The sequence below is a fragment of the Emys orbicularis genome, chromosome 4 (assembly GCF_028017835.1).
Source record: "Emys orbicularis isolate rEmyOrb1 chromosome 4, rEmyOrb1.hap1, whole genome shotgun sequence".
Lineage (NCBI taxonomy): Eukaryota > Metazoa > Chordata > Testudines > Emydidae > Emys > Emys orbicularis.
In genome coordinates this window covers 114,102,971-114,117,544 of record NC_088686.1, presented here as the reverse complement: position 1 = coordinate 114,117,544, position 14,574 = coordinate 114,102,971, and the positions used below count along the sequence as shown (strand labels likewise).

The following is a 14,574-nucleotide window of genomic DNA, read 5'->3' as shown; positions in this document are numbered from 1 at the left end:
AAGGTTTAGGAATGCACGACTTTGTCACAGAGTTTAAGGCCAGAAGGCCCTATCAGATCAGCTAGTCTGACCTCCTATATATCCAGCCACCTCAACACAAAGCCCAAGAACCAGAATTAGATCAAGGTATTATGACCCTCAGGAGACTAAACTATTGTATGACACAGGCAGAGAACAGGAGGGACTGAGGTGCACCAATGCCCAATGACCCTGTAATGGCAGATACTTAATTTAGAGAGATATACCCTGATTATCCTGGCACCTATGTCCCATGCTTCAGAGGAAAGAGAATCAGAACTTCTGATATTATGCTAAAAGCACAAAATGTAGATTATCTGTGCTCCTGAACAACCCATAGTAAGCATATCAGTGTGGATGCACCTCAAGTAGACCTACACATACTCCACACTTTATCAGGGAGTCTAACCCTGTGCTCAGCCAAAAGACAAGAGCCTTCATTGAAGATGCCAGAAGGTGTGTGCATTTGTGAATGAACAGCAACATGAAAAACAGCTTCAACAGATTTCAAGGCCAGGATACCTACTGTCTCTTTTTTAAATGTTAACAAAATGTCACTGAACGTGAGTGGTGCACGAATGTAAGGAATGGAGGGGAGATGTGGAGACAATCTGAGCAACAATATTCCACTAAAAATAATGCCTGCACTGCTTGTGCCCACCAGTCTGCTCGGCAACAGAGATGGGGTTGGGAACAATATGAGGAGCCACTGAAGGTGTACTCATTTAGCTAGGAGGAAAAACTAGGAAGGGCAGAGTGACAGAAACCCAGGCATGTGAAGGTCTCTACAAAGAGGGTGGTCCATATGTAAAAAATAGGTGCCAAGGAGAATGCATATGGAGAAGTGACCCATAAACATGGTATTTTCTCAGGGAAAGGCATCTTTTTTATATATCTTATTGTTATACTATTGGAATAACATCTGTAGCTTAATTCCACGCCTTTTTGTCTCAGATAACGATGCCACATCAGTCACCATGAGGACTGACATCCTCTCTACACAGCATTGGTACAAAGGTAGCAGCAATGCTACAAGCTACCACCTTGATCCACTTAACATGCCTCAACTCTGGCTGAAGGGATTACTTCTAGGGGGTACTAAACAATATTATAATGGAATAGCCCAGTATGGAAACTAACATGTCAGCTCAAATGAAAGTAGGATATCCGGAGCTGAGATGAAATTTCCCCATCCCTCAAGAGGAAACAAATACTATCACTTCTGCGGAAAAAAAGTTTCTCGCCATCTTGCCTGAAAAGTCAATCAAGGAAAAGATTAATAAGACAGTTAGTTATGAGAGAAAAAGAAGAGCTAATCAGAAGATTTGAGATCTGTACTGTTCACTCATATTTTAGCATCTCTCTCCCTATTCCCCCCTCTCCATTCCAGTTCACCCCACCTCTTATTCCCACTTAGGGTATTGGTCCCAAAGTTACTCTTCTCCTTATCAGATCCTATCACAATTTACGCACTACCGATCTGAATTTCTTTTGGACGTGATACCAAATTTGTACAGTAAATAGACTTAAATGTGTTTGAACTGTTGCAAAACGTCCATTAAACTGCCCTTGGAAAAATGATAATGAACTGGAGGAGTTTTTTGTTTTCTTTTTTTTTTCCTCCTTCTTTTATAAGTCTGCATTTAGGTGTGTTGAGCCTGATAAGGTGGAAGATCCTGTTTGGCGGTTACTCCACTTTGCCAGCTGTTGCAATTTCTGAAGACCATGGGAATGAGGGAGGGCTTTGCCATTCTATATATAAAGCATCCAAGCTTGAAAAGGCAAGCTTTGAAGGTGGCAGCAGCAGCACTGCCCCTTTTGAGCAGGTAGGGGCGGAGAGCCCTGAAAAAAGAAACTCTTCACTCAAGGCAAACACCATGCTTTTGGCACTACTACTAATAATTTCCTGCAGTTTTCTACACTGCACAGGTAAGTCTAAGATCTCTAGCTAGACATGATATTTCTTTGGATGGATGTTTGACTAAGTGGTATTCAAAGGGAAATAGGTATATAGTGAAACAAGGGGAGATTGCAGTGTGTGATGTTAGAAGATTCCATTATTATACTAACAGTACATGGGATGCAGACCTTTTCCCCCATCCTCAGTGGAATTACAATCATTTCCATTTATGTTTTTCCCATCAGAAGTTTAAAATATGCAACTGCATATTTCACAAACACATGACTGAAAATACGACCCAGTAGAACAATTTTAAATTATTTTTTTCCCTCCCTACTCTCTCTATTTGGAATTTCTGGTTACTGAGACTCTTGGTGGATCATTCACTGCATGGTATATAGTAAGTGAATTATGTCACATCCCTCATGGTAAATTGTATATTGTGTTTGCAGACACAAAGGGTCTCCACCCTGCAGTAGCTCCACATGCAGCGCTCTCATTGATGCTAGTGGGAGACCTGCATATGTACCCTCTGTAGAATTGCGCCTGTTAAGAACGGTGCACAAGGTCTTAAATATGTGTCAGAGAAAGGGCATAATTTTTCTTGACTAACCCCATTCTTTAAAAGAGGACTTCCATGCTTGAAATGTGGGAAATGGTTCAAATCTATAAAATGTTCAAATGAAATCTCTCAATGTGTTTTTCTAGCTCTTTATATAAAACTAATCGATTTATGTTTCATTAAGGGATTTGGCCTCCCACCCCTTTCCGGCCCAACCTTTTTGGATGTCATAGATTATTTATTTATTTGTTTTTAGGTTGAAAAGCAAATATGTTGAATCTGTAATGTGCCTCTTTTTCCCGCAAGTGCTTGCACTGGATTATTTGAGGGGTGTCTTTACTTTGTGATTAATTTGTGTGTTGTTTTAGACTGTGGTTTCCTTTTCTTCTATTTGTTCTATGTCTGCTCCATAATTATCAGCTATTACAATTGCTCTGAAGGCTGCCAAAAATGTTTCAAGCACATGGTCCAAGCTGTTAAAATGCATAATTTATTTAGTTTAGTTTGAACAAAGCTATATTTATTTCTTCTGTATTGTGTTTACCACACTTAATGGCCCATATAATACTAATCCAGTAACAGTACATATTATTCTTAAATCAGAGATTTGTACTGTAACTGGAGAAAGAAAAATATGAACAATTAAAGCCTTATGTAAACTCCACGGGCCATTTTTTTATCTCAATTATACAGGTATAAATTCCACAATATCTCTATTGACTTCATTAACACCATTGTAACACCAAGATCAGAATATGGCCCCTGAATCCTAAAACTAATTCAGGGGCCATATTCCAAGTTACTTATCAACATGGTATCAAGTATTAGATTTGAGTTCTGTAATAAGTCATCATCAACGAGGCTTAAAGTGCAGTTTTAATAAAAGTAAAGGTGTCTATAAAATTACATAGTGGGGTTCCATATTTGCTCAGTGTCACTGACATCCAGATCAAATGCGTCCAATTTTGAAGTCAAAAGATTATTTATCTAATTGACATCCCTGCATAAGCAATCTAGAATGTGAAAAAATCAAACCGTGGGTTTTTTTTCTCTCACCTAACCACCAGTAATAAAGATTCTGTAATCAGAACCTAAGTGATAGCTTAGGGATGCTACAGAGCCCTTATCACTGTCATTGTTTTAAGATGAGCCCAGATAGATAGTAGCCAAACGCTACTATCATTGCTATTTGGTTAGCTTAGGTGGTAGTTTCAATGTAGTTCCTAGTGGTCAAGTCCTACAGTTGATATCCTTGTTGATAGTCACTGCAGAAGGACCAAGGAATGAATAAATATGGAGGCTGAACTTTCTTACCTCTAAAGATAAACCCTCCTGGTCAAAGTTTGAGGCATACTGATGGGACAGTGCAGTCGTATGTCTAATATAGAAAACTACAGGACTTAAGTCACTTGCTAGGATCATCTGGATATATCTCATTTAATCAATTCCCTGCCACTGTAGGGGCCTCAGGCTTTGATGCACCTCAGTCCTTCCTGTTCTCTGTCCATGGCACACAATTGTTTAGTTTCCTTTGGGCTGTAATACTTTGGTCTAATTGTGGTTGTTGGGCTTGGCATTGGGGAGGCTGGATGCTGTTTGGTGGTCTATGATATACAGGAGTTCTGACTAGATGAGCTGGTGGCCCATTCTGGCCTGCAACTCTATGATTCTATGTCTATGGCTCCAGGCCTATCAAATGTAGCACCTTTCATGAATACTAAATGCACATTTTTTAAAAGAGACATTAAGTGGTAAGTCCATTAAGGAAGTATGAAGCAAAATAGAGCCTAGGTTGTTCTTCCATAGCTCCAATGGCTCTGCAGTGCTAAGAGGAGTAAATCTTATTTTGCCTGTGAAGCACACGGCTAGACTCAGACACACAGGGAACAGAAATGTTGAGTAAGATGTTGAGTGTCATTTTTGCATATTTTGCCTGTAATCACATGTTATGTTTAAATGTTAACCCACACATTCACAGTAAATTGAGAATTTACTGTTGAACCCTGCTCCTCCACAGATTTCCTGTGTGACCTTGGGCAAGTCACTTAGCCTCCCTGGGTATGTCTACCCTGCAATTGGGAGGTGCCATTGTAGCATGTATAGGCATACCAGAGCTAGCTCTGATCAAGCTAGCTTGCTAAAAATAGCAGCAATGCCATGGCAGCACAGACAATGGCATGAGCTAGCCACCCAGGTACAAGCCCACCACAGAGCATGGGTACATACTTAGGCAGCTAGCCCACGCTACTGTCCATGCTGCCATGGCTTCACTGCCATTTTGAGTGAGCTAGTTTGGGTGCTGCAATCACCCCCCCCCCCCCCCCCATTGTAGTACAGACATATATTTGGGCCTCAGGGCTTGTCTACATAAACATTTAGTTCGCAGCAAGCTGGGTGTGAACATACCCCACACTAGCCCGCCGCGCCCAGTGACAGTAGGTCTGTGGCAAGCTAGTGTGGGGTAGATTCACACCCCAGCGTGCCACAAACTAAATGTTTGTGTAGATATATCCTCAGCTCTCCATCTGTAAAATGGGGATAGTAACACTGTCCTACCTCAGAGGTGTGTTGTAATGGTCTCAAGTTGCAGTGGGGGAGGTTTAGGTTGATATTAGGAAAAACTTTTTCACTAGGAGGGCGGTGAAGCACTGGAATGGGTTACCTGGGGAGGTGGTGGAATCTCCTTCTTTAGAGGTTTTTAAGGTCAGGCTTGACAAAGCCCTGGCTGGGATGATTTAGTTGGGGATTAGGTCCTGCTTTGACTAGATGACCTCCTGAGGTCCCTTCCAACCCTGATATTCTATTATTCTATGATTCTATGATAAATACATTAAAGTTTGTGAGGCACTCAGCTACTACCATGATGTGAGCCATATAAGTACCTGATAAATAGATAGAATGTGTGCTGCACTACCAATACAATGATTAGCTATTCCCAGAATCATTCCTTGACAAGCAGACATGTTTTGGATGAAGGATTTAACATTACAATTATACATTTTAGACATAATATTCACATTGTTCATTTGGGATCATAAAAGTAAATGCTGAATTAGTTATTTCAAACAAGTCTTTAAAACATAATAATTTTAAGTGGACATGAATCTGCACCTAAACCTGTGATCTGAACGCCCCGATCTTTGGTTTGGCATTTTCAGAGTTTTATAATCTGGATCCAAACTGCATGACTAGCCCTTATCTGTATAATGGACTAAACCAAACTCCCTAGATCCAATCTCCCTCCCCTGAACTCTGGGAGTTTCAAATCTATATCCAAATTTTGCAGCTTACGCCCATCTCTAATTTTAAATTTAAATATTCATTGTTGCAGTGTGTATATGGTAAAAAAGCTCTCGGAAATCTTGAGACTTGCTTACTTGTTCTGGAGCCAACTCAAATAAGTGTACATTAGCTTAATACAGCAAACATGACTGATAATGCAAACTGGATTAAGATGGTTAGTTTTAACTATATCCTGATATAAGGGCTCCTACTTTACTGATATTTAATTGTGGCTTACTTAGTTTGACTGTCACAGTAGACTTAGCCAGCCTTGGATCCTAAAGAGATATTGTATATTTATACAGTACTTATGCATAGCTAGGTACTCCCATAGAGGTAATCATGCTATGCTGGCACCTAGTTGAGAAAGAGATAAAAGTAATTTAATAACTTCAGACTGACTAGAAATAACGGTGAACATATTGTAGTTAGATTAGATTATTACTATTGCAGCTACAAATTGAGTGTTGGCATTATCTTTAATTATCATCATGCAAATTCATCTTATATTTTTTGGTTATTTATTTTAACCCTCCTATCTGCTTCTCCCAGAGTTACAAAGTATCAGTACAGAGCGTACCCCAACCCACCACACAGCTAGCTACAGCATACAATTTGCTACAACTTCTGCTTGTCTACCTACCCATAAGTAATTTCACAACATACATACACACTTGTAAATGTGTGTTATTTTATATATACTTCTCCAAAACATGCTTTATTCAGTTTTAACAATGCTGTACCAAAATAAATACTGTATCATTTATAACATCTATGTGTATATCTACCATCTTAAAAAAGTGCCAGTAAAAACAAATTTAAAAAAATAAGTTCTAAGCTTGATTACAAATTTAGGAGTATTTTTACTCTTAATGTGAGGATAAGCTCCCATTAATGCAAATGTTACAGGAGGTGTGTAGATAATATATTACCTGGTGTATTAATCCCTTCTCTGCTATGTTTTGCTGAAGTTCCATGCTGCAGTGGAACATGGCAAAATTCCTTTGAAACAATGATATTTTGTAGGAACGTAAGTGGTTTTAAAATGACACAACTAATGCTGAGCAAAATTTGAAATTTCCATCTCATGGGAAATTCCAACATTGGTTTTCACCCCAAATTGTGACAAAAAGTTGAAATTGCAAAAATTTTCACAGTCCAGAAATTCTGAAAAATTGTGATTTGGAAATGTCAAAATTTCATTTCAACATTTTAATTAAAATGAAACATTCTGACATTCCCAAAATAGAAATGTTGTGTTTCAAGTCAGTTCAATATTAAACTGCATTTTCACATAGTGGTGCATTGCCTCATGGGAACTGTAGTTTGGGAATCCAATGCCCCCATGATCCCCTGGCTGGACTACATCTCCCATAGTACACCCAGAGTCATGTGACTCTCACAGAGCACCAAGCAGCTTAGTCAGAGGAAAATCCACATTGCATTATGGGAAGATTTAGTCCTCCAGGAAGCCCAGCCCACAGGAGAAAATAAGGGCCCAAACTACAACTCCCATAAAACAATGCATTGATAGGGAAATACAGTTTAATATCATTTTGAAGAAGTTCAACACAGAAAGTTCTGGGTCAGCTCAAAACCCCAAATTTTTCATTTCAATTTTCCCAACAGAAAATAGCAAATTTCTGGCAACATCAAATTTTTCACATGGAAAATTTCCATTTTTCAGAAAGTGCATTTTCTGTCAGAAAACCATTTCAATGGAAAATTCCCACTGAGCTCTTACATAGGACTGCACATGAGGTGCATTTTGGTTAATAAAATTACCAGGATGTTCTCACTACATCTTTTTAGAGCTAGACAAGGAAGGGTGAATATGCCTGGTGAGCAAAGTTACTGTATTATAATCATTTGCGTAGTTCAAGTCTGACAGGATCAAGGCTGAGCTACAGGCTGTCAGTATATGAATCTATATTTTGTAGAGCAGAAATGTTTGGAGCAAAAAAGTTTGTGCAAATGTAATGTACTTAATTATCTCTGTTACATTTGCATGTCCCTTTACTCAATACTATTTATTCCATTTAGTTATTCCACTCCCTGAAACAAAGTAAGAGTAGCATAGACTTAGCATTTTGAAGCTGTTTGGCATGCTTGAACTGTGACAGCATTAGAAATCAGCACACTATTCTGAGCTAAAAGATTAGCACTTTTGGGGATCAGAAGCGTAGACCTCATGTTTTACATCAGGCTCACTAGATGAGTCTGCCTTTCAAGTGATGCTTTAAGGCTCTCTCTCAAGTCCTGCTCATCAAATATCTACAAAAGGCATCGACGTCTGTGAATAGGGGTAGGAGTGACTCAGGTTTCAAAGCCTGGGATTTAGGTGTAGCAACTGTGGAACTTTTCACCCACCTTCGGTGGATTCATGAACAAACAGATGACTCCATACAAAAGACTTGGAAAGTTCAGCCACCACACTGGATCTGAACAATGAAACCTCACTTGCCATACAGCCATCTTACCTAATTATGTGTTCCTCTCTTTTTGCTCCTCATTGTAACGGACGCACTGAGAACATACCAGGGGCAGAAGAGGGCATAACTGGAGCACGTTGTCCTCTGTAAATACCTGTCATGCATAACAACTCATAGGGATTATTTCAAACTGGCAAAATTAAGAGCAACCAGTGGTCTACTCTGTTCTAAATTATGCCAGAAGCTGAGACCAGCCTTGGCCAAGCCCAGAATCTGAGGGTATACAGGTATAGTCTGTCATGCTCTGATATTAGCTATCTCAGACCATTGTGGAACTAAAAGTGCTGATTGCCTGGTGAGGTGACTGGCAGCTGGTGGTCGAGTGACTACTGAAGTAGTTCCACAAAGTTTTTCTCTCATCACTTGAAGACAACAAAAAAGTGTTACATTATTACCGTTACTGACTCTAAGGGTTTGGCTATATGAATACTTAGTTAACAGCAAGCTAGTATAAATCTACCCCACACTAACCTTTTCACGCACTAAGCATCCACGTGAACCCTGCTGCCGTGCACTAAAAGTTCCTTTGTGTACTTTGATCTACCCCACTTAGAACAAGGAGTAGATTAAAGTGCACTAAGGAACATTTAGTGCATGACAGCAAGGTCCTCACAGACACTTAGTGCACAGCAGGCTATTGTAGGGTAGATTTACACTGCAGGTTGCTGCAAACTATGTGTTCATACACACAAGCCCTAAGGTTATGAAATTTCATTTACTTTGAACTCTGTAGTTACTTGTTTCCTCTGTAAGACAGCACACCTCTGATGTTGTCATAGGTTGTGAAGAAAGCACTGTTGGTAGATAGATTTCCACCACTTCAGTAATTTCCCATCTGTTTAGGGCACTTCCCATAGATAGCTCTCATCACTGCAGTATCTTAGCTCTCACAAACATAACTGAATTTATCCTCACAACAGCATGTGTGATAAGTACTATCCCAGTGGGAAACTGAGGCAGGGAGATTAGGTAATTTGCCACAGCCACAGGAATTGAACCATGATCTCCTTAGTTGCAGCTCATCGCCTTAACCAGAAGATTATCTTGCCTCAAATCTCTTCAAATGAGGAGTTTGTGCATTTAAAATACATTTACTTGTAATCCAGTTTGGCTGCCATGGTTCTCTCCGGATTTTCTATGGCTTTACAAAATGTAAGAAGAGAATCATCTTGTTAGCTTTCTTTCTTTCCTCTTCTGTCTCAACATCACACACCAACACCTGGGGAACTACCAAACCTGGCTGCTGCAGATGTTGCAGTAACTCCTCTATGTGCAACAAGGCTCTTCAAAAATAAGATTCAACTGGGCTTAATTTGACTGAAGTATTGGGATCCCTTCCACACACCTAGCTTCTCTAAAAATGCCAGAAAACACTATATCATATGTGGCCATGAGACTATGCAGAAAGTTGAGTCATTCAATATTTAACTTGTTCCTGCTCATAAAAGGTGCCATAGCAAAGAATTTTTCACTGTCATCTGTCCCTACTACCATCTTTGCTCTTCCACGAAACACGAGTATTCAAGCCCTTCTCTCCAATAAGCACTAGTGGGAATACCTCTTTTCATTAGCTGGCTATCTATTTAAATCAAATTCTGCTTAAGGGAGACAAAGGCTGAAGCCTGAGAGTCAAAGCTATTTTAAAGACAGATAGGTCTCAACATCAGCCCACATACAAACAGGAGAGAGCACCTCAGCCATCCTCTCAGCTCACTACTCACAGTGCCAACTGTTTCATCACACTCAGTCAAGCACTGAGGGTGCAGTGTATAGGAATTGGGTAATATCTGTTTAAACAGTTAATGAGCCCTCTAGTGGCCATCAGTGTCTTTTGTGTTTCAGAAGCCACCAGAACTCTGCAGAACAGCCGTGTATACATATAGCTAGGCTTTGTATGTTATATATGATTAGCAAACTTTTGGGTTGTTTCTTCATACTATGTATGGGTGTAACATGCAAAAGGCACAACAGAGTAATATGTGGCTTTTGTGGGATGCTCTTTGCTCTCGCCACTTAAAGTACCTTCCTACCAGTTGAAGAGAAGCAGTTCATTACAAGCTGTGCATGCATTGACACAAGCACAGTAATTGTTATCTGTATGACAGTGATGAGCACAGTAAATCAAAGGACAGGAAGGAGCTTTTAAAAACTGATGCTGCATTTCTGTTTTGTCTTGTGATGATGACTTATCTATACCTTTTGCTTTCACAGGGCTTGAAGGGAGTTATATATCCCATCAATTTCTCTACAGGCAGAAGGAGCTTCTGAAAAGAGGTAAATACTTTGCCTGTTATTACACATTTAAGATGAGGTTGTGCCCAATCAGCTCCAATCAGGAACAGGGACTGATTGTACAAGGCACTGAACAAAACACATAGTAAGAAAGTCCCTGCATCGAGGAGCTTATGTAAAACACTTTATGAATTCGGACTGCAGGGTTTGCCTACAAAGAAATAGTAACTCGCAGGGTCCCAGAGTTCGGCCTCCAACCCGAGCCCAAATGTCTACAGAGCAATTTTTCAGCACCAGTGCCTGGGCCCCATGAGCCCAAGTCAAATGACTCAGGCCTGCCGTGGGTTTTTTGTCCTTATGTATACATACGCATAGAGTGAGGCAGCAGTGCACATGCTAAGTGCTTGGGGAGCTTTTACAGTAAAAATGTAGGCACAGAGTGAGTTTAGGTACCTACAGTATTAGGTGGCAACTGAATGGGGTTCTTGTGGTTAGCAGTGATGCCTCAAACTGGGCTTGATTGCAGTGGCAGCCGGTGACTTTTGTGGCAGGTGAAGCACATATATCACAAAATCTCACAAATACCAATATTTGTCCTCCTCCTTGCAGACCTGGCCAGGGGTCTCAGCTCTGCCCCACCAGGACCAATTTGTGCCTGCAGGGATCCAGTGTCATGGCCCCACTCCCTCACTCACCAGCCAGTACGGTTGCCAATTTTGATTGGATGTATTCCTGGAAGTTTCATCATGACATAACCTTTAATTAAAGATTAATCTTTAATTCCTGGAGACTCCAGGACAATCCTGGAGAGCTGGTAACCCTACCAGCCAGGAGTGGGGGAACCATCCCCAGAAACAAACAGTTCAGTAGCATGGTGGCCTTCCCCACAGCCAGGTACTCATTCTCCTCTTTGCAGTCCAGGATGGGGTCTCTGCTCTGCCAGGCCAGGACAACTCCAGCATCCCCCACATCTTCCGCCACGGTGTCTTAGGCCCTTCGGCCATGCAGGGATTTCCCTCCTGCCGTACTGTGTCAATGTGGGGAGCAGGGCCGGCTCCAGGGTTTTGGCCGCCCCTAGCAGCCAAAACAAAAAAAAAAAGCTGCGATCGCGATCTGCAGCGGCAATTCGGCGGAAGGTCCTTCGCTCCGAGCGGGAGTGAGGGACCGTCCGCCGAATTGCCGCCGAATAGTTGGACCTGCCGCCCCTCTCCGGAGTGGCCGCCCCAAGCACCTGCTTGCCAACCTGGTGCCTGGAGCCGGCCCTGGTGGGGAGGGAGACTTCCGCAGCCCTGCTGTCAGAACCAGCCTTAACTGCTGCAGTCCTGCTGCCGCTTCACTAAGCCATGGTTACCACAGCAACACACTCATAAAGTGACTGTTGGGCTTGGTAAATTGCCATGGCCATAAGGCAGCTTCCTGAAGCACTATTAGGAATACCACAATTTGGGTGTCACCCATAATACTACATTTTCTGGTATCGTGTTTTACTACAGAGTTGGAAAGAGTGAATAATGTGATGGATTTAAATCAAATCACAAGCCCTTCTTGTGGACTTATGGTTCTTATTTAATATGTAACTGTTTAACTTGCCTTAAAACTCTGCAAAAATAATGGATTTTTCAGTTTGCTGACAATTTAAAAAAATTGTTTCAGGTCGAACTAAACGAAATTTTAAAAAATATTTGGTGACTCAAAACATTTTAAAAAGTAATTTTGGGTTGAAATGTTTTGATTTGATTTCAAGCATTTTTAAATGTTTTGACTGGTTTTTTTAAATAAAATTATAGGAAATTTTGTACAAAGTCATTTTGAACTGAAAAATCAAAAAGGTTTTCTTCAAAAATGTCAAAACAAAATGTTTAGACTTTTTTGAATTTTTTTTAGAATTTTTTTTGACAAATAATTAACTAAAACTGACATGAATTCACAAAACATTTTGATGCTGCTGACTACATTTTTCTGAAAAAAGTTGTGTGAAAATTTCATCCATCCGTACTCCTAAGCACTTATAGTTTAAAAAAAAGCCTTTGATACCTTTACAAAAATTAAATAAATATGGCTTAGCATGTGAGTTCTAGTATTCTGAATAAATTATCTCACATATTCTGCCTATTTAAAATTCTTCATGGAAAAAATACAGTATTTTATTTTCTTCACTTTCTATCTTAAACTATGTGCAGTTAACAAGCTGTTGCATTCACCCCATAATTGTCTGCATTTCACTGACGGATGATGAGATTCCTGAATCTAGTTTGTAAAGAGTTTTAGGGTGAGAGGCACTATATAAATGTTAGCTTTGTTATACTAAGATGATTCTTAACTGTAACTATTTACTTTCCTTCAGGCAGCAGAGGCAATGACTGGCTCGAATTAAGTGAGTATTTCATCAGTCATAAGTGGTTTCAGAGTAGCAGCCGTGTTAGTCTGTATCCGCAAAAAGAACAGGAGTACTTGTGGTCGGAGATACTGTTCCTGATGGCTTGTAGTCCATCTGGGGATACTGTTCCTGATGGCTTGTAGACAACAAGTACTCCTGTTCTTTTTGAGTCATAAGTGGGTAAAAGCTATAGGAAGAGAACCCTGAAGGGAGCAAAATTCCCTGTGCAGCAGAGATCAAGGAGAAAAATTCTCCTCTGCATCCCCATCTCTGCTCATGATTTGCTTATAATAATTATCAAAACCTTGCTCTTGCTTATACACAAAATGAAACAAAGTCAGCTAAAGTCATTCAGCAAAAATTGCACTCAGTGCACTGATTATATGCTTTGGCATTCCTGTTTATTATTTATCTACATTGGAATTTCAACTGAAACACCTTACTCCTAGTTATCACAGCATTCCTGTGTTTATAGAAAATACCATTTATGGCACTATCTCCATATGTCCCACTAATACCTATTTGGTGAATGGAAAACAGGCAAGATCCAAACAAGCTAGCCTCGCTAGCAAGTGCAAAGAGGAGTATTGTATTAATGTTAAAATATGCAAGGTTTGGCTGGAAGGATCAGTGGTAATATTTAACCAACTCCTATTTTCCAGATGACGACAGTGAAGAGTCCAGAAGTGGAGAAGATGATGCTATGCTGCGTTCAGGTAACAGTTTCTTTTACACTTGCTGGATAAAAGTGGTGAAGTATTTTGTAAGGACCGTCCTTGAGAAGGAGTTAGGGTGACCATTGTATCCTTTAGAGCAGATTGAAAAATAAAGTGAAAAATGTCATGGAAAATGCCAATGTTTTGAAGTTGTTTCCATTTTGCAAGTTTGAAATTGGGTGGGGTGATTTAAATAATATTTTCAAAAATAATCAATTTAAATGAGGTTTAGGCTTTGTAAAACTAATTTTAAAATTTGTGTTATTGCAACTTTAGATTAAAATTTATAATAAATGCTTTTTTTAAAAAAAATACCACTACTGATAAGGTCTCTTACTTGAATTTTACAAAACAGCTACAAGCAAAAAAAAAAAACCAAACTATTGAAAATTAAGGTCCTGATCCTGTTAACACTTTAGCAGGTTAACTCACATGAATCATTGACTTCAGTGGGACTACTCATGTGCTTAAGTACGTACCTCTAAATGTTAGCAGCATCAGGAGCTAAAAGTATATTTTTTATTTAAAAATTCTTTTAGTGGCATACAATCTTTGCCACTTCAAAATGAAATTTTATCACAGTAACCGTGAAAAATTATTTAGACTTTCAATACTTTGTTATTGTAAACTTTTTTATTCACACAAGCCAACATTTTCAAAAATACAGAACTCAAGTTAGGCTCATAAACCTGTATTTAGGCAACTAAGAGTGGGATTTAGGAAGGCATCTAAGTGATTTAGGAGCACAAGTCCCATTTACTTCAAACCACAAACCCTGATAGCCTGCTCTCAATGTCAGGATATTTATGAGGCCTTGATATAGTCTTTACATCATACATGAAGATTTAAAATGTGAACATTCTTGGTAAAATATGAAATTTTAACAATTAGGAAACAAAAGAACCAAGTACTAAACATCCTCTTTAGCAATTTAAAACATTAAAATGGGACAAAAGTAAAACACTAGAAACATGTAAATCCTTTAAAAACCAATT

At 39.6% G+C, this 14,574-nt stretch overlaps 1 protein-coding gene across 1 annotated transcript in view; it reads left to right on the top strand.

Moving 5' to 3' along the window:
• MUC6 (mucin 6, oligomeric mucus/gel-forming) overlaps window positions 1-14,574 on the top strand; it is a 72,229-nt gene that overhangs the window by 17,150 nt on the left and 40,505 nt on the right. The window contains exon 2 of the mRNA XM_065403346.1: window positions 13,526-13,579. Coding sequence (XP_065259418.1) covers window positions 13,526-13,579 — 54 coding nt within the window. The remainder of the gene's footprint in view (window positions 1-13,525; window positions 13,580-14,574) is intronic.